Consider the following 22,133-nt stretch of genomic DNA (forward strand, 5'->3'; position numbering starts at 1 on the left):
TCTTTTTTTAAAAGTAGCTGCTATGTGTAATGTACCCTAGGGAAGTATCACAGTCAAGGTAAAACACAAACTTTAAGAAAAGTTAAATAAAAGCATATTTCACTAAGTTTCCATGTTAGCTAAAGATATTCATTTCAAGAGAAATAAACCACTTGACTAATATGAACAGAGTAGATTAAACAAAAGGCATACAGAATTTATTACCTTAGAATTAGAGAGATTTCTTGTTGATTACTGTAACAAATATTTATCATTAGGAGTGATCATCAGGAATGAGAAATACAATTAGATAGAGCTTCTGCCTTCAACACTGTTTAAATCTCAATAGGTACATAAGAAGGAACACTGGAAGAATCTTAAAGAATATATAAAATTGGTGCTTAAAATAACAAAAGAGGAAAAAATAAAGAGATGGAACAAAAAAGAATGATTTTTAAGTGATCAAATGGATATTTTATACATGATAAAAAGGTCATTGAAATTATATACCCATGGATGCAAGTTAGAAAAGTAGTAAATAAATAAAGAAAAAGAATTTGTAATCCCTAATCAAAAGTAAGATAAGTCTGAGAAATGAAAAAATAGGAGAGAAATTTAAAAAGAGAAATAAATTGAATCAGTTATCAAAAATCTCCCAAGAAACAAGAGCCCTGGGCCAGATGGCTTCCCTGGGGAATTCTACCAGACATTTAAGTCAAAGTTAGTACCCATTCTCAAGCTATTCCAAAAAACAGAAATGGAAGGAAAACTTCTGGACTCCTTCTACGAAGCCAGCATCACTTTGATTCCCAAGCCAAACAGAGACCCAGCAAATAAAGAGAAGTACAGGACAAAATCCCTGATAATTATGAATGCAAAAATCCTCCACAAGATACTTGCAAACCGAATTCAACAGCACATAAAAAGAATTATCCACCATCATCAACTGCGATTCATTCCTGGGTTACAGGGCTGGTTCAATATTCACAAACCAATCAATGCGATAAGTCACATTAACAAAAGAAAAGATAAAAACCATATGATACTGTCGATAGATGCAGAAAAAGCATTTGACAAAATACTGCAGCCCTTCTTGATAAAGACCTTCGAGAAAGTCAGGATAGAAGGAACTTATTTAAACATCATAAAAGCCATTTATGAGAAGCTCTTGGCTAACATCATCCTCAATGGGGAAAAACTGAGAGCTTTCCCCCTGAGATCAGGAACACGACAGGGATGTCCACTCTCACCAATGTTGTTTAACATAGTGCTGGAAGTCCTAGCATCAGCCATCAGACAACAAAAGGAAATGAAAGGCATCAGAACTGGCAAAGAAGTCAAACTCTCACTTTTCGCAGACGACATGATACTCTACATAGAAAACTTAAAAGACTCCACCAGAAGCCTCTGAGAACTGATTCATAAATTCAGCAAAGTTTCAGGGTACAAAATCAACATACAGAAATCAGTTGCATTTTTATACACCAATAAAGAAGCAACAGAAAGAGATATCAAGAAACTGATCCCATTCACAATTGCACAAAAAAAACATAAAATACCTAGGAATAAACCTAACCAAAGATATGAGAGATCTGAATGATGAAAACTATAGAAAATTTATGAAGGAAATTGAAGAAGTCACAAAGAAATGGAAAAACATTCCATGTTCATGGATCGGAAGAATAAATACTGTTAAAATGTCATTACTACCCAAAGCAATCTACACATTCAATGCAATCTCAATCAAAATTGCACCATCATTCTACTCAAAACTAGAACAAACTATCCTAAAATTTGTATGGAACCACAAAAGACCCCTGATAGCCAAAGTAATATTGAAGAAGAAAACCAAAATGGGAGGCATCACAATCCCAGACTTTAGCCTCGACTACAAAGCTGTAGTCATCAAGACAGTATGGCATTGGCACAAAAACAGACACATAGGCCAATGGAATAGAATAGAGAACTCAGAATTGGACCCACAAATGTATGGCCAACTAATCTTTGACAAAGCAGGAAAGAGTATCCAATGGAAAAAAGACAGCTTCTTTAACAGATGGTGTTGGGAGAACTGGACAGCAACTTGCAACATGAAACTAGATATTTTCTCACACTTTACACAAAAATAAACTCAAAATGGATAAAGGACCTGAACGTGAGACAGGAAACCATCAAAACCCTAGAGGACAAAGCAGGAAACAACCTCCTTGACGTCAACCACAGCAATTTCTTACTTGACACATCCCCAAAGGCAAGGGAATAAAGAGCAAAAATGAATTATTGGGACCTCATCAAGATAAAAAGCTTCTGCATGGCAAAGGAAACAATCAATAAAACTAATAGGCAACCTACAGAAGGGGAAAAGATAGTTGCAAATGACATATCAGATAAAGGGCTAGTATATAAGGAACTCACCAAACTCCACACCCTGAAAAACAAAGAATCCAGTGAAGAAATGGGCAGAAGACATGAACAGACACTTCTCCAAAGAGGGTATCCAGATGGCCAACAGACACATGAAACGATGGTCAGCATCCGTCATCATCAGGGAAATGCAGATCAAAACCACACTGAGATACCACCTCACTCTGGTCAGAGTGCAAAAATGAACAAATCAGGAGACACTAGATGCTGGTGAGGATGTGGAGAAACGGGCAACCTCCGACACTGTTGGTGGGAATGTAAACTGGTGCAGCCCATCTGGAAAACAGTATGGAGGTTCCTTAAAAAAAATAACAATAGAACTCCCCTATGACCAGCAATAGCACTGCTAGGAATTTACCCAAGGGATACAGGAGTGCTGATGCATAGGGGCACATGTACCCCAATGTTCATAGCAGCACTCTCAACAATAGCCAAATCATGGAAAGAGCCTAAGTGTCCATCAACTGACGAATGGAGCAAAACGTGGTTTATCTATACAATGGAATACTATATGGCAATGAGAAAGAATGAAATCTGGCCATTTGTAGCAACATGGATGGACCTTGAGGGTGTTATGCTGAGCGAAATAAGTCAGGCAAAGAAGGACAAATATCATATGTTTGCACGTATAGGAGGATTACGAGGAACTTAACGGAGGACTATGGGGAAGGAGAAAGGAAAAAATAATTGGCGAGAGGGAGGGAGGCAAATCATGAGAAACTCTTGAATACTGAGAACAAACTGAGGGCTGATGGGAGTGGGGGAGAGGGGAAGGGGGGTGATGGGCATGGAAGAGGGCACTTGAGGGATGAGCACTGGGTGTTATAAGGAAACCAACTTGACAATAAACTATGAAAGAAATATATATATATAAAATTTAGAAATGCTATGCAACAAAAACAGCCTCATAATATATAAAGCAAAGACCGATGGAATTACAAAAATCAACATCTGCACAGTCTTAGTGACGATATTTTAATTTTCCTTCCTCACAGAAAGACAGCTTAAATAGTCATTTGAACACTACAATTAACGTAAGCAGTACTGCATCCTAATGTTAGAGAATACCTCTTCCTTTCAAGCACAAACAGAACTTTAATGAAATTGACCACATATTATGCAACAGAGAAAAGCTTAGTATCAGAAGCTGATATCACCCAGTAAGTCTTTGATCAAAAAATAATAAATTTAAGAATCAATTCAAGTGGTGCCTGGGTGGCTCAGTCGGTTAAGCATCTGACTTTGGCTCAGGTCATGACTCCACAGTGTGTGGGTTCGAGTCCTGTGTCGGGGTCTGTGCTGACAGCTCAGGGCCTGGAGTCTGTTTCAGATTCTGTATCTCCCCCTCTCTCTGCCCCTCCCTGCTCACACTTTGTCTCGCTCTCTCTCTCAAAAGTAAGCATTAAAAAAATTTTTTTAAAAGAATCAATTCAAAATACATAAATGTATAAATATATATGAAATACATATGTATATGAAATATACATAAGAGCTCAGAAAGCTCTAAATAATGTAATGATACCAATAATGCAATAAAAAGTCTGATCCATTAAATGAATACATTATTTTTAAAAAGTTTAAAAAACAAATAGCAAAGCATTCAACTCAATTACAAAAGAAAGACAAGAGGAATGGCAATGAAGGAAATAATAAACAGTAAAGCTATGGAAAAAGAAATAATGGAATCTATAGTAACAAAATCTAAATCTTTAAAATGTGTAAAAAATAGATGTGTTGTAAATTGATAAAAAGATAAAGTTAAATAACATCAATTAAAAATAGAAACTTTAATAGACATTAAAAAATATTTTTAAAAATTTACACCCAACTATTTATGAATACATTTGAAATATTTATTTGAAATATTTTATTCAGCCTTATCACTTAATGTAAGTTATCCAGAGTGGTTAAAAAATTTAGATCTATTAACTGATAAAAAAAAAAAAGAAGAAGAGAGAAAGTAGCTAGAAACCCATTCAAATAAAAAGCATCAGATAGGGGTTTTGCATGGGTGTTGTACAAACAATCTAGAAGGTTTTACTTCCAAATCTGTATAACCTATTCCAGAGTACATAAAAGAAAGATATTTCTCCCATTCATTATAGAAATCTTGTATGACTTTCAACCTAAAACTGAACAAAGATGGTAAGAGAATGGAGAGACATATGCCAATTACATTCATAAAAAAGGATGTTTTGAAAAATCGTAAATTACTAGTAAACTGAAATCACTCGTGTATTTTTAAGAAATCAAAATGAAGTAAGATTTATGTCAGCAATTTAAAGATAGTTTAGAAAATCTATTAATATAATTTAACAAAATAACAACATTCCTCTAATAGAAAAATTCTTCAATGAAATTCATTACTTTCATACATTCATACTTCACTCTTTAAAAAATGAGAAAAGGAAAAAATTTTTAAAAAATCTCTTAGTAAACTAAGAACAAAAGGGAATTCCCTTAGCTCTATGACAAGTATGTACCAAAAACATAGAACTAACATCACACATAATGAATGGTTAAACGAAAATGAAGCATTTTCTTTAAAGTTAGGAATAGAATAAGAATATCTCTATTTCCACTTGAAAAATACAATGTAACAAGGTACAAAATATAAAATGCAAGAATTAAAATTTTTTTAAAGTATACCTATTAGAAAATTATCTATATAGAAAATCAAAGAGAAATTACAAATTATTGCAACTAATAAGAAAATATATTCAAGTTGCTTAATATAAGATTAATAATTAAACTTTAGTATCATGTTTATATAGCAGCAACAACTAATTACAAAGTGTAATTTTATAAGATTTAGTTATAATAATAGCAAAAAAATTGAAGTATGTGTCTCTTCGGTTTAACTTAGAAAATTCAATAACTTTGTAAACAAAATAATTAAAATTTATTTAACATATCAGCCATATGTTATTTTAAAAGATAAAACTGATATGAATTTATGTATAAAGACATAAATTCTTCCCAAAGTAATCTCTAAGTCCAGTGTAATTCCAATTTGACTATCAATGGCCTTTTTCATGACTATACATAGTAAATTGTAAAATTCACATCAGAAGATAAAGAACAATAAGTAACTGAGAAAAGTTTGGGGAGAGGACTGGTACTACCATTTGTCAAGACTTATAAAGATGTAGTATTAAATGAGCATTTCCAAATAAGCAAGTTTAATAATGAAATAATTATTATCCAGATTATTATCAGTATATATAAAGAACTCAATGCAAAAAGAGAAAACCCAATAGTATTTCATTCCACTTTATTACAAAATGTTACCCAAATTCATTCAAGAAACTATAGATATATTACCAGATGAAGGAAGGAAGAAAGGAAGGAAGGAAGGAAGGAAAGAAAAAGAAACATGAGCAGCAAAATATTCACAAAGAAAGAAATCAAAAGACCAATAAATATATGAAATGCTTAACCTCAGCAAGCAACACAATGAAAACTAAAATAAGACTGAATACAATTTCATGTGCATGAGATTAGCAAAACTTTTAAGTCTCATGGCAACAAAAAGATATGGAGAAATAGACAACATTTTACTTTGCTTATAGGACTATAAAATAATACAGCCACTTTGGAGAGCAATTTAGCAGCTAAAAATGCACATACCCTATTACACAGCAATAGAATTTCTGTACTCAAAAGGAGAGAAGAAGAAGGAAACTGGAACTATATTTTGAGGAAACAATGGCTAAAAATTTTCTAGAACATATTAAAGAAATGAGTCTATAATAGCATATGCCAATACAATAAGAAAATATAGATTTACAAGTAAATTATTTTGCCTGATATACTTAATAACATATGTTTAGAAAATATCTTAATTATGTTAAAGAATTTTGTTGTTGTTTGACAGACAGCGTGTGTGGGGGAGGGGCAGAGAGACAGAGGGGGAGAGAGAATCCCAAGCAGGCTCCACACTGTCAGCACAGCATGGATCCTCACTTGGGGCTCAAACTCATGAAACTGTGAGATCATGACCTGAGCTGAAGCCAAGAGTTGGATGTTTAACTGACTGAGCCACCCAGGCGCCCTTGTTAAAGTGTTTTTTAAAATCCTCTTCCAATTTTGAAATGATTTATCTCTAGAATAATACATGTGATATTAGGCAATCTTACTATCTAATTTTACAATATTATTTGTGAAGAAATGATACGACCCAAACTAATTTATTTTCCTTTTCAGTCAGCAATATTTCAGAATACTCAGTTTTTCTTAGGTTTATTCCCTTAAAAGCAAGAAGGTTATTTCACCTCATTTCACTACATGTTTCACAATCACGCTACAGTAATTAAAACAGTGTCCATTTAATGTGAAGACTCTGTATCTGCAAGGTGTTTCCAGTCACAATGTCAACCCATTTGATTCCTACCTGAGCAAAGAATATTTAAAGAAAGCTTTTATGAAAACCATCTGTCCTTATCATTTAGTACATAATTCAAAAGACAAAACTTTTAGCAGAAGATAAATATTAAACAGTGATACTAAAATCATCATTCAAACAACAGCACTAGTATTGTCAAATATATTACTGAGTGACCATATAAAAATTATATAAATGAGATTTAGTAATAAGAGAACATTGAAAATATATAATGCCACTATTCTTTGTGAATGTTTATTTAACTGGTAATTAACTCAGCTTATTGATAACTTTCATATTTGAAAAATTTAATGGTTAAAAAAACCCTACTATAATACTCATTTGATTTGCTATTGATACTTCTTTTTCACCAACACTGAAATATTGGATAATTCTGGCTGCTTTATTCCCTCCTCACATTTTGATAGGATGTGGGAGACATCTGTATATGACTCCATTTAAGGGAGACAATGCCAGTGATAGATCTATCATCATCAGTATGAGCTCCGGCTTATGGTGCTTTCTAACTCTGATACAGAAAATCAGAAAATCCTTCCTTGAGAAAACCTTTGAATTAGTTAATCTTTTTTAATTACTTAATCTTAAGTAATTGGTTTGTATTAATTAACTAGTCAATATCTTTTCTATTTCATTTCTTTGTCTTTACAAAAATATATATATTACAATATTCTGTAGTATATGTTGAGAATCTTAGGACTGCAGGGCATTATCCTTAAAAGGAGTGAACAAAAGTATAACTTCACTATTTTACTTTTAATATATGGTGTTTGAGGGGCTCCTGGGTGGCTCAGTTGGTTAACTGTCCGACTTCAGCTCAGGTCATGATCTCATGGTTTGTGGGTTCGAGCCCCACGTCGGGCTTTGTGCTGACAGCTAGCTCAGAGCCTGGAGGCTGCTTCAGATTCTGTGCCTCCCTCTCTCTCTGACCCTCCCTTGCTCACACTGTCTCTCTCTCAGAAATAAATAAAAACCATTTAAAAATTTTAATATATGGTGTTTGATTATGATTACTGTATTTCCCAAAGTATACTCAGGATAATCCATATCCATGCAACACTCTGGTTTACATACTGGTCTAGCACTTCTCATGGATCTCCCAAGAGCCTTATGAGACAGGTGGATCTTAGGCAGCTGATAACTTTCAAGAGAAAGGAACACAGGAAAGAGAACTTTGTATGGGAAACATAATGCATATCACAATGCCCTCTGAACAATTTAGTATAAGCACAGGCTGAAGCCTCACAATTATATTACCAGGTCTCATTCTTCCTTGGCTCTAATAAATATGAATAGAATTAAATAAAATGAAAGATATGTCATGTTTATAAAACAGAAGACTGAATTTTTAATGTCTATTCTCTAAAAATAATCATTAGATAAAATTCTATTTCAATAAAAGCCTTAGCAAGCCTTTTTTTTTTCTTGGTAGAAAAAATTAACCTATGGTGATAGAAATCAAAACAGTAGTTGCATATGGAAGTGGGTAGAGAATAACTGGAAGCACATTTGAAGAATTACCTGAGAAGATGGAAATGTTTTTATTAAAATTGGCATTTCTGGTTACATAAGTATATATGCTTGTCAAATTTCTAAGAATTATGTATTTAAGACTCTGATTGTGAATTGATCCACCATATAGTTTTTCTTTATGTGCTTAGCACATCCCATTTGATCAGACTTCAATCTGATAAGTCACTCCTTTTTAAACACATAGATAACAGTTCACACTATTTATTCACATCCTATAAGTGAAAGGATTAATCTAGTTAGAAATACTGATTTTTAATTTGCTTTTATCTATCAGTTAGATGAGTTCTATCATTTCACAGGGCTCTTTTTTAAAATTTTTAAAGTTTTATTTATTTGAGAGAGAGAGAGAGACTGATAGTAAGTAGGGCAGGGGCAGAGAGAAGGAGACACAGAATCTAAAGCAGGCTCCAAATCAACTAACCCGTGAAATCATGACTTGAGGGGGCACCTGGGTGGCTCACTTGGTTAAGCGTCCAACTTTGACTCAGGTCATGATCTCACAGTTCCTGAGTTTAATCCCTGCATAGGGCTCTGTGCTGACAGCTCAGAGACTGAAGCCTGCTTCAGATTCCATGTCTCCCTCTCTCTCTGCTCCTCCCCTGCTCACACTCTGTCTCTCTCTGTCTCAAAAATAAATAAAACAAATTTTTTAAAAAAAGAAAGAAAGAAAAGAAAAAAGGAAATCATTACTTGACCCAAAGTCTGACGCTTAACTAACTGAGCCACCCACCCCTCACAGGGCTCTTTTGATTTCAGTTTTTATTGTAATAGTGGTTTCTTTTGTTATTATTTTTGTTTATCTATTTAGATTTCCTCTTTCATGAATTGCCTCTTCAAGTTTTGTAACCCATTTTACTGTTGGGTTTCCAAAGTACTTTATATATTTATAGTAGGACTTTATTTTTCTATATATAAATTCTTCATTGGTTATATATATTCTAAATATTCTTTTCATTTTGCATCTCTTTCATTTTATAGAAAAAACTTTAGCACCTTATATATCACATTTATAAAACAGGTATTTACACTTTTGGAATTTCTACTCATTTTCTGACTTCTCTTTGAACTTTTCTGTTTATCCTTCAGTTCTTTAGAGGAGGTTTTTCATTACTTATTACTTTTTTTTATTTCCAAAGAAGTGGGAATGAGCAGGGACATGTAAAAAGAGAAAGTGCTGGATGGGAAGGGGGAAGTTACCTTTTTGTTCCTAAATGATTTCTAATTTACTACACTTTTTTCAAAGTTCTAGTTGTAGGATATGATTCTTTAAAATTGAGTGGACTTGGTTTGTGACTTCACATGTGGGTAATTTTTTTATAAATATTCCACGTAACCTTGAAAAGAATGGGTAGAAAATCCTGCTCTTAGAGTGCAGTCTAAAACAGATAAGCTTCCTGTTATTATTTTTATGTTGATAAGTGGACTTCTCTCTAGGCCACCATTTTACTAAAGTAAAATTTTAAAGAAGAATTTCAGGCTTCTCAAATTACTGCCATTCAGTCAACAAATTTAAAAATTTTCAGATGGATAAAAAGAATTGATTTAATAGATGATACTATTAAAAATATTTACCACATAAGAGCATCTAGCCTTAAGAATAATAATACATTATTGCTTTTATTAAATTAATGAACATTATAAGAGCTTTGAAAAATCACAAGTACACAAAATGTATTTCTTCATTATAAGCAGGACTGCACTTAATTTTTGCTCTTTAAAAACTATATGGTCCTTCACTATTCATATTCTGTGTATCATATGTATTAGGGAAAAGTTATTTTCTTAATATCACACATAATTGCTTTTTTCTTTATCTTAATTCACAGGAATGTATCAAAGGGAATTCATTGCTTACCAATTTGCTTTCTGTACTGATCAACAGGAAGTTTCATTGTAGGGGCATCTTTTCTACCCATCTTTGATCTCCAAAATGCCTGCTGCAAAGAAAGAAAATAATTATGATGAAGTCCTAAAAAATCAAAAGGACTATCTACAAACTTCAGGAATAATTTATTCTGTAAAACTCACTTTTAAAGCAATGGGTAAAAATGGCTTTGACTTATTCCCTTTAGATATCAGTAAAGAACACAAAAATCTTTCAAATAAATTATCAAGGATACAATTGCTGGTAATTAAATTTCCCAATTATTTGTTCTTGGTAACATTAATTTTTATCAAGTACTATCAATACTCAATTAAACCGAACTGTTAGAGAGTATTATCTGTAAATGTGAAAATCATGTACTGTTCATTCAGATGGCTTACAGTTGTAGGCATGCTATTGGCACAATGTTTCTTCCCAATTACCTACCATGTTACACAAAAAAGCTAATATTTTAATCTCAGATGCTTTAAATTTTGTTTTAAAAAGCACGACATAGGTAACAAAAGTGCCTAAGTTTGAGTTCTAGTGTGTCTCTCCTTCTGAAAACAGTATAAACTACTACCATTTACTAACATTCTTACGCTTACTACACTATAAGCACTATTTGACTTAATCCACAACACATCTTTCAAATCTTATTATTTTTATTGGATTTAAATATGTGGTAGATATATGTAGAATTTAAGAAACAAAACAAATGACCAAAGGGTGGGGGGGAACAAGAAAGAGGCAAACCAAGAAACAGACTCTTAAGGATAGAGAACAAGCTGCAGGTTACCAGAGGGTGTGTGAGTGGGAGGATGGGTGGATTAGGTGATGGGGATTAAGGAGTGAGCTTGTGATGAGCACTGGGTGTTGTAAGAAAGTGCTGAATCACTAAACTGTAGACCTGAAACTAATATTACACTGCTAACTAGATTTAAATGAAAACTTCAAAAAATAGATATGTGGCACAGATTACAACCTACTCACCAAAATCCAAATTCTCCTTCCTCTTCTTGGCACAGAGTTAAACTATATTTCCTAGCCTCAATTCAAATACATAACTGAGTAATTGCAATAAAATATGAATGGAAGTACTATGTGTCACTTCCAGACCTGAACATTAAAAATCTCCTTTGTTGAAAGCTACATTACCTTTCCCCTTCCAATTGGCTAGAATGGAAATTTTCCCCCAACAAACCTTAAGGGTACATAGAAGAACACAGTACCTTGGTCAGCTTGTGGTGGAAGAGTGATACTCTCTCTAACTTGTTTACTATCATAATACTCTAGTGAAAGAGGAATGAAATTCTATTGTGATTGAGAACTTATATACGTTGGTGAAGTGTATTTATTACAAACGTAATTGTTCCCAGAGTGATGGCTGGAAATTGCTCCTCGCTGTTTCTATGGAGGAACTACAAAATATAGATGTAGTCAAGCAAGAACTGGCCTTTTGCTTATTTTTCATAAGGAAAAATATAAAGTGGTAGCTTGGCAATTTGGGGACGAGCAAGGTTGAAAAAGCCAACTTCTTCTAGAAGCCAAATAACAAGAAATAAAAGTGAAAAAGGCTTTGAAGAACAAGGGCCCATTAAGACTTCTCAGTTAAAAAAACAAGACAGAAAGAGATATGAAAAGAGAGCAAGAGAGCCTATTGGGATGTTCCCCTCTCACCTGAACCTATTGTTTCAGATCACGGAAGAAGCCAGTATTGGGTAGAAACAGAGAAGGGCAGTTCTGTAGTATAGAAAATAAGCAGATGTGAGAAGTATGACTAGAAAAGAAATTGCAGTGTCACATGGAACTAGCTAGAAAAGGTAAGAAGGCTATTAAAATCTGAGGGAATTATATTACAAGGAAACCAACTTTGTCTAAAAAAAGTATGTGAATGAAAATCAATTCTTGGACTTCTAAACTTAAACCAGCAGATTGCAGCCCCCAAGGAAGACAAACTCTGTAGATTTGTGCCATCCTCTTCATATGTGACCTGGAAGGAGAATCATCCAGAAGGGAGAGCCATAGAACAAATGGACGAGGGAACTTCTCTAAAAAGACCATAATTAGGATCCAAGCAAGAAATTTCTGTCGGTATGATGGACCCTCTTGGTGGCCTCATGCAACCTTGCACAAAGCAGATTTCATGGCCATGCTGAGTCAATGATTCCTGTGTTTCCCATTCTTCCTTTCTTCCCTTTCTAAATGGGAGTGATCATAGGAGATATGATGCAGTTATTGTATGAAATTAGGAAAATTTCATAGTCAGTAAACTTCAAGGAACCACCTTCCAACCTGAGGGGGAGAACTGTGCACTGGCTTGAGACCCCAGACTTTGTGCAGGACGCAGTGAGCAGGGAACTTTAGGATCATCCTACTAAAGAGGCAGGAGAGAGGATGTGCATGGCTATTTCATGACCAGAAAGATGGACTATAGGAAAAATTGCTGGCTGCTTACTAAAATATATGTTCACTTTTGTTTTTGTTTTCCCTGAGCTCACTTGACAATTTTCCAGCCTCCTTTGCTGCTAGCTGTGGGCATGTGACTGAGTTTCAGCCAACAAAAACCAAATAAATTAGTGTTTTCTACTTCTAGAACTAACCTATAAAAACTCTCCATGTGTTCTCATTCATCTGGCTGAAATGGAGATGGCCCCCAGAGTGCTGCTGGAAATAATCTGATGAAGAGCACAGAACCTATGACATTCTGGATCCCAAATGACTGCATGAACGAAAGTTATTCACGTAAGGTATCTTCTTCTTTCATACTGTTGTGACAACAAGAATAACTTGTAGCATTTGAGCCTCTGTACATTTTATCTTTGTTTATTACAGTAGGTAGTATCACCCTAACTAAAACAAGTATGTATAGATGTCTTCACATAAATTATTAAACTGTAATTTTCCTAAAGAGCATTATTACAGTTCTCAAATGCCAAATGCTTTTGAAATCTGTTCATATCAAACTGTATTGTTTATTTATATCCATGCTCACACTGAGCAATCAAAACAGTGACCCCACCTAACACGGTAAAAGGCATTCCCAAATTAATAATTACCACTTATGTGTAAAAAATCATAAATTCAGCTAAAAATCTATTTTTCTACTCATAATCATCTTCAGATTTAATACTATGGTAGTATTTAGGAATGTGCAAAGTAAGACAAAAAGTCAAATAAATTAGATGTTCATGTCTCATAAACCATGTAGTTATTACACTTAAGATAACACTACTTTAAAATTTCAGAACCAAAACCAAGATGCCATATAATCCTGTATTCTTACTTGTGATTATTCAGAATATTAATAGAAGCATCATGAAAAATATCAATAGATATATTATAATTTATTCGTATAGCAACCATTTGCATAGTGTTTTGCATTTATTAACTGTAAAGAGAAGTCAAGTTTTTTTTAATCTTGATTATGTGAGGCTAGAAAAAATATCACTCAATTTTAGGAGAGAAGTTAGTTTAAATAAATACATACACAAGACATTATTACCCCTTCAATTTAGTTTTGTTTGTTGCCTTAATGGAATAGCTTAAATTTTCAAAAGCAAATTTCTAAGGCTAGCTGCCCACATGGTCACTCACTATGCTTCCCTCAATTCCTTCCCGGTCATTTAAGCCAATATCCTAACAGAGATAACACTCTAGAGGCCAGTATTTTATTCATTCCTTACCTGTAGTAAATAAAAAAGTAAGAGATCCATAGAGAATATCTATCCACCATTTTACTTATTTTAAAATGCACTTTAAATAAACAAAGTGATACCAAAAAAGTAAAAAAAAAAAAAAAAAAGCTAAAGACCCTATATTTTTATAAAGGCTTATACTCTGTGAATAGATACATTTTATATTTATATAACCTGTGACTATAAAAACTTTAAAAGAATTTCAACCTAAAAGATACAATATAGATGAGCTAAATTTTTGTTCCCAATTATTTTAGTGACTGATAATCCTTAACCAAAATTTCAAAGATTAAAACTTTATTCTCTGAAATTATTCTATTCTTTATGTATTCTATTCTACTTTTTAAGCAAAATGAAATTTTACCAAGTGTTGAAACAAACGAACAAAAAATGCCTAGGAACACACACACACAAATGCCTTATATTGTATTAGCTGCAACAAACACGAAAAGGTAGACAATATTTTACTTTTCTAATAAACACATTGAGACTATTCTAAACGTTCTAAAGAGATACCCATTCATGTGTATGGCACAAACTGTCAATGCCTCAGACATCTAGAACCTCTAAAACATTGTGACTTTTCTTTGTTCTTCAAAGCCTTGCAGTAATCATCATTCATTTCTATTGCTTTGATGGTTAGATAGCAAACTCCCAAGAAATCCAGGGAGACATGAGCACATAGAGCTGCAATTTCTAATAAGACAGCTATTTGCATACAAGATCAGCCACAATTTAAAATGTGTTGTGATAGATGCGGAAAGGGAATAACAGATTTATATTAGCATGTACAATACCGAGATTGTTTTCACAATTTAATTCCTTGGAGATTACATCTCATCACCTTCTTTTATAAAGAACACAACATTCCCTGAGGAACTAACTTGCTCTGAGACCCAGCTAAACTAAAATATGGATTAATAAGATAATATTTATTATTTATGAATTTTGCTGTAGGAATGGTTTCAGATTAAATCGTCAGAGAAGTTTTTAACATTCTTGAAACTTGATAACACATACTTAAGGAAGAAAATGTTAATTTTATTTAATACCAAAATTGCATATTAAAATATTTCATAATTAATTTTTATTTAATTAAAACTTTACACTCGTCAAGACTTCTCAGAGTAAAGAGAGTGTTTTGTTTTTTATATCGTTTCTTAACCTGAATTTTACACAGAAATTTGGCATAGGCATATGTATTTTTAAGTACAATATGTGACCTTTAAAAACAAAGGTAGTGCAATATTCTATCACATTCTGACCAAGTTATTTTATTGCTCATTTATACCTTTCTTATGAAATCCAGAAAGAACAAGTAAGGAACCTGAAACCTTCACATATGTCTCTGCTTCCAGAAAAAGCATTCATTCCAGACTGTGACATTTAAATACAGATCAAAACACAGGTTATTAAAAAAAATTCAACCCATGACCACAGAAAAAATAATAATCTCAGTTTTTAAGGCTAGAAGACCCTTACTTAAAAAAAAATCTTACTTAATTATGACACTTTGGTCAGAAAAGATGTTTAGTTATGGCTGGATCAGAATTGAGAACCAATCATGAATATACAATCTTATGCCAGATGTTGGGATGAACAAAGTAGCAAATAAAGAATGCACTTGTCCCTGACCTGGTGCATTCATTAATTCCAGAGTGATTTTTTAAAATTTCAAAGCTGATCGCATAAGTAACATATAAGTTATCCAAATAATAACCCATTTCCTAGATAAAGCCAAAACACTTAATATACAGAACCATCAATAACCTAGTTGTCACCTGTTCCTTACCCATGGTCTGGTGCACTATCAAATTCACTTTTAGTTCCATGATTTTGACAAACTTATTCATATTTTCATGAATATACTCAGGCTCTGAAATGTACTTTAAATGTCATTTCATATTCCTTCACTTGTGGAATCTATATTTTATTATTTCAAGGAAGGGCACACACTTCGGATCTCCAGAGATAATTCTCCACACTTAAAGACATGAAAAAAAAGTAGGTCACTTGGGAGACTATCGAAGTGTGACACAGCATCCAAGCAGACACTGTATACTTTAACATAAATAAAATAGTGAGATAATTTATTACAAGCAGGAATAAATGCCTACTGTGTAACACTAGAGAACTAAACAGTGGCCTTACTAATGTTTTCAGAGATCAAAGTTACCACCCCATCTTCACTTTGCCAAATTAATTTCCTTTATAGCTGCAGAAAAAAATATGTCAAAACTTGAACTGTGCAAAGGTGATTTCTAAAATCCTGATCACCTGCCAACACTGACATAAAAATTTTTGAGTAACTATAAGATAGTTGGCTATATACCCACAAAAGTCATATTCCAGGAAAGGAACCTTAGTCATTGGGACTCACACTTCAGCCATATGATGGAACTAAAATGAATACAGTATAAATAATAGTGCTAGAATAATTGTATATCCTTAAAAGAAAACAAAACAAAAATTATTTTCTATCTTGTATCACATACAAAAATCAATTGAGAATAGATTATAGACCTAAACAAAAAAGCTAAAACAATAAAGCTACTACGGGGAAAAAAAGATTATCTTTACAAGCTTGGACAAGGCAAATATTTCTTAGAACACAAAAAACATACGGGGCACCTGAGTGGCTCATTCGGTTAAGCATCAGACTCTTGATTTAGGCTCAGGTCATGATCTCATAGTTTGTGAGTTTGAGCCCCATGTGGGGCTTTATGCTGACAGTATGGAACCTGCTTGGGATTCTCTCTCTCCCTCTTTCACCACCACTTGTGCTTGCTCTCTCTCTCTCTCTGTCTCAAAAATAAATAAACTTAAAGTTTTTTTTTAAAAAGAACACAAACAGTATAGACCATAAAGGCAAAAAAAAAAAAAAAAAAAAAGAGATGTAGTTTTTGCTCATCAAAAGATACCAGGAAAAAAGAAATGTGAATTATAGATACTCAGAAAAACTATATCTGAAAACAGACCTTGCATCCAAAATGTGTAAAGAAGTATTCAATAATATATGACATGCAACCCAATAAAAAATGGGTAAAAGACTTAAACAGAAACTTCACCCAAGAAGTTATAAGGATGGCACATAAGCACATGAAAAGCTCTCAATGCCATCAGTAATCAGCAAAATGCAAATTAAAATATTAATATACCCACTTTACTATACAAAATACTAGGAGAATGTGGAGCAACTGAAATTCTTGAACATTGCTGATGTGAGGGTAAAATCACAGCTACTTTGGAAAATAGGCAATTTGTTACAAAGTTAACTACCAGCAATTCCATTCCTAGGTATTTACCTAAGAGAGAGAAATATATATGTCCACAAAAAAAGCTTTGTACAAGGATGCTCATAGTATTTTTATTCATAACAGCCCCAAATTGGAAATAGATGCCCCCTCATGTTGATCAACAGAAGAACTGATAAACTGTGGTTTCTTTATGCAGGAAAAAAAATACTATTTACATAGTGATGCATATTAGTCAGCAAAAAAAAAAAAATACTGATAAGATGGAACAATGGAGATAAATCTCAAAATTACTATGCTGAATGAAAGAAGCAATGGCTCCTTTAGCCCTAAATTAAAGGAATATTCATCACTTTTACAAGCCCTTGTAACATCATTTAAAAATGGTGACTCCTGCTTCTCTCTTGAAACACTCATTGAAGCATTTACTTCCCATGGGCTAAGGAATACGTAGGAGGTGGGAAAGCAGAGATGGAAAGCATAGGCAAATCTTTATAAAGTAAGGAAAAATGGGGCGCCAGGGTGGCTCAGTCAGTTAAGCCTCCGACTTTGACTCAGGTCATGTTCTCATAGTTCGTGAGTTCGAGTCCCATGTTGGGCTCTGTGCTGACAGCTCAGAGTTTGGAGCTTATTTTGGATTCTGTCCCTTCTCTCTCTGCCCCACCCCGGCTCACATTCTGTCTCTCTTTTCTCTCAAAAATAAAAATAAACATTAAAAAATAACAAAAAAAATAAAATAAGGAAAAGGAAGGGGAGACATAGGATATTACACAGAGAGGAAGAGAGAGGTTAAGGAAGATTGTTTTGATATACTTTGTTTTGTTTTACTCTTGAGGGCATCTTGTTTGTTTCTGAATGCAGAGGGAAACTGGAGTCTGTCTAAATAATAAGTAGAAGGAGGCAGTACAGTGAGGGGGTGAAGAGACAGGAAAAAAAATAAAAAATGATTGGGCTTTTCAAGTAGGCAGGAAGGAATAGAATTCAGTGCACACTTGAACTAATAAAGTTAACTACCTCTTTCACGTTAACAGGAAAGAGGGAAAAAGGAAGGGTAAGAATACTTCCTTTGGAGTTTGGTGGTCCAACATAGAGGAAGTTCCACTGGGTAGCTCCACATTCACTATGAAGTAGGGGGCAAGATTATCTCCTAGGAGTGAAACAGAAAGTAGGAACTTTGGAGATTTGAGAGTTCAGAGGCTGGAATTTATGCTGGGGAAAAATAGAAGGGTCTGTCCTGGGAAAACAGAATTAATGAGGAACAATGAAGGACAGAATTAATTTGGTAACCATGAATCCTTGGTCACATTAAACTACACAATTAAAAATAGCATGTCTTTTTCTGAGTGTTCAGCCGCTCCCTGCTAGTTTTGGGAAGGGGTAGACAGCTGGATGAAGCAAAGTTCAGGTTTTCCCAAAGAGGCATGAAAGAAGGGCAATAGGGCAGAAAAAGTTTAGGATACTATGAAAAGTGGGTAAAGTGATGCGCCATGGTGTCTAAAGCTAGAGAAGGAAGCAAAGACAGCAGAGGGTGGCAGAAAGTGGACCAATTTTTGGACTTAAAAGATTTGGATGGGGTCGAATAATCAAAGTATTGGGAATAAAAGAGCTAGAGTTTCTTTGACTAGAGAACTAAAGGTCATTAATAGAGAGTATGAGGTGATTGATGTTATTCGTAAAATGAAGCAGGTTATGATCCAGGGTGACTAAAGAAATAGGAAAACAGTATGGCAGACAAGTTAAGGAAATGAGAGTCCAGAATAGTACATCACACATGTGGATAGTGAAGGAACTGGGAGGGTGGGCTAAGGTGGAAAGTCTCAAAGTCACGATGACAGAGGGGTGACGTGGGTGTCCACAGTTAACAGGAATAAAGAGATGTCAAGGGTAGGCACTGCAGTCAAATGGAATGAACTACAGAGGAGTTGGGTTTTTTGTTTCATTTGTCTTGTTTGTTTTCATATGCATGGAAAAGTAAATGAACTAGAAGCAGCAATAAGAAAATACAAAGATAACAACCAGACTTTTGATCCCCAGGTGTGTAGAGAGTTAAAGAAAGAAGAGTATCCACTTAAGAAGGGTTTTGGGAAATGGTACCTATGAGAAGAATCAGGTTTCAATTAATGTCAAGAGGTAAAAGTAATAATTGATGAAGTGCTTGAAGATGGACAGGGTTCAAGGACATAAAGTAAAACAAAGAGAAGGAAGAGAATAGCAAAAGATTGGTCCATTAAAATTAATAAAAATAAACTTCAGAATAATATGGGCATAAGTATTCAGGGGAGACAAACGGCCAGTGTGTCATCTTGGACAGCAAATAAAGATAACAGGAAAGTGTAATGTATTGTATTAGGTTATCTCAAAACTGCTGGAACACTCAAGCCTCTCAGGAGTCAGCTGTGGCCTGGGTAAAATTAGGAAATACCAGTCCCTCTGGCTGGAACTGAGCAGCTCAGAAGAAAGACCCAGGTCTCTAGAGTCTAGTTAGGCATACCAACTCACCGGAGCAAGTAAAGGCTCTAGGTCATCAATGTCAAAATGCTGTCCGTCCATCACCAACATCAGAGTTGTCTGGGATGCTCATTAAAATGCAGATTCCTGAGACTCATCATAGTCTTACTGAATGAAAATCTCAAAGCCTCAGGTCCGTGGATCTCCATTTTTTTTTTCTGTTTTGTGTGCGTGTGTGTGTGTGTGTGTGTGTGTGTGTGTCTGTGTGTGTTTGTTTTTTTTTTTTTTTTTTGGCCATTAATGTTTTGAGAATCACTACTTTTCTTTTTTATGGGCTCACAGGTAGTTCTGTGCACTGGCATTTGAGAAATGCTTCTGGAAGTCAATGTACGTCCTCAGCAGGGACTGTGAGGTCTTTCAGCCTCTTTGGTGGAGGCTGAATAAGGCGGTATGACTAAACCATGGAAACTTTTACAAATCCAAATCGCCTGAAACTTCAGACTTTTTCTAAATTCAACAAGAAACCATAAAAGAGTTTTGTGTGGTGAGGTAACCAAATCAGACATTTTTTAATATGATTAGACAGGTTGGAAGGTTTGAAGATAATTAATAAGCTTAAAACAAATCTAGTTACATTGCAAAGGCAATCTAATAAGAGCAACACAGCAAGTAGAAAGGAAGAGACATTTGGTGGTTGACTTTTCAGAATTTGGGAACAGCATAAAGGGGGTATAGGACAGAGGACAAGCTGAAGACAACTGTGCTTTTAAACTTTAGTGACATTCTTCAGACACACCTAGACAGTAATGTTGGGGAAGGACCAAGGAAGCTGCATTTTTAACAAGTACCAACTTCCTGCCAGGGTTTTCAATCCCAGGACCAAATGCAGCAAAATACTGGGTTAGAGAGATGGTATGTCACCAACAGAAACTGGTACTATAAGGAGGTCGTAGGGAGAAATAGATATGGGGGAGCGGTGAGGGTAGGGGAGTGTTATAAAAATACATTACAAAATGTTTATAATTGCTGTAAGAAAACAATGCTCTTGTTTTTCCTGAAACCTCATAGAATTGGTCGATCTAAACATAAATGTATCACAAATTTCCTGGTCTCCATAAAAAAATATCCACAAATATTTTACTTACTTTTATTTTAATGTCTTTTTAATGCACAGATTGTCGTGGCATCTGGACACATGACATACTTGAAAACAACACATTAAATTTATACTGCCCAGAATAGACAAAAAGCTGCCTTGCATGTACCATCAACAATGCTCATCGCTAGGGGAGGGGGTGCTACAGTAGCTGGGTCGCATGGAATTTTTTTTTTTTTTAGTTCTGAACTTTGCACGGGTATCAGAGGAATGAACAGCTCAATTATGAGAAGGAGAGAATTTCTATCAAGTAAGTGACCATGTTCCTAAGTAGAAAAATGATCATTACTATTTACAGGCTTTAAAATTAACAAAATGGGAAATACACTTCAGCTAATTTCTTGTATTACGTTTGTAAGAGGAGATGCGTTAGCTAGAGTAGGACTAGCCCGTGATATAACTTTTAATAGTCAATAAAAAGTCACTAGTGACGTAAATTATACTATTCTTTCAAATAAAGGATGTTTTAGGTCACTTTACTTTCAAAAAGTTTCTAAGGTTATAATAAATGGTACCAAATAAATAAAACTGCAGACCCTGTTTTTACTATTACAAAGTGCTGATACAAGGAAGCACATATCTGACCATATTAGAAGAGCAAAGACATCTACAATTCTCATATAAAACTGGTAAGGCAGGGGCGCGTGGGTGTTTCAATCAGTTAAGCATCAGATTCTGGATTTCAGGTCAGGTCATGATCTCATGGTCTTGAGATGAGCCCCAAGTTGGGCTCAGAGCTCTGGGCATTGAGCCTGCCTAAGATTCTCTCTCTCTCTCTCTCTCTGTCTCTCTCTCTCTCTCTCTCTCACACACACACACACACACACACACACACACACACACACTGTCCTTCCCCCTCTCTCTCTCAAAAAACAAAACAAAATGAGACCAAAAAAAACAGTAAGGCAAATAAGACAACAAAACAAAACAAAACAAAACAAAACAATAAGGCAGGCAGCTCATACCACTTAATGATATTAATTAGTCAAGAGGCATGGGAAGAAGAAAGTATATGTTTGGCTTCAGGGATTCTGAGCTAGAGAAAAGCAGTTTCATATCTGCCTTGACCACTATACACTTCCACACTGTTTTTTCTGATGAAACAATGATTAATTGAAAATAGAATTATAGATCTAAAGGTCACAAGATTGAGATTTTCAATACTTACAATCCCTTTTTTGGGTTATTTTAAGGTAATTATATGAAACCCAAGATTGTCTCAATTATCATATGGATAAAAAAAATCTGGATTTTGTCCAGTAGGTACCAGACATTGGTGGCCGAAGAAAGAGGGAAAACAGTAAGCTCTAGATGCAAACATGTCAGACAGCATCTAGTCTTATCTCTGTAATTCCTAAGTAAACAGATAGATATT

General features: G+C 34.4%; 1 protein-coding gene across 1 annotated transcript in view; it reads right to left on the bottom strand.

Annotated features, from left to right (window-relative positions):
- The window catches only part of TRIQK (triple QxxK/R motif containing), a 42,707-nt gene extending 32,436 nt beyond the window's left edge, over positions 1–10,271 (bottom strand). The window contains exon 1 of the mRNA XM_077771337.1: positions 10,194–10,271. Within this exon, the coding sequence (XP_077627463.1) occupies positions 10,194–10,254 (61 nt within the window). The 5' untranslated portion in view covers positions 10,255–10,271. The remainder of the gene's footprint in view (positions 1–10,193) is intronic.
- Positions 10,272–22,133: the final 11,862 nt, after the last annotated feature.

This window comes from Crocuta crocuta, unplaced genomic scaffold, assembly GCF_008692635.1.
Source record: "Crocuta crocuta isolate KB4526 unplaced genomic scaffold, BGI_CrCroc_1.0 scaffold235, whole genome shotgun sequence".
In the NCBI taxonomy this organism is placed as follows: domain Eukaryota; kingdom Metazoa; phylum Chordata; class Mammalia; order Carnivora; family Hyaenidae; genus Crocuta; species Crocuta crocuta.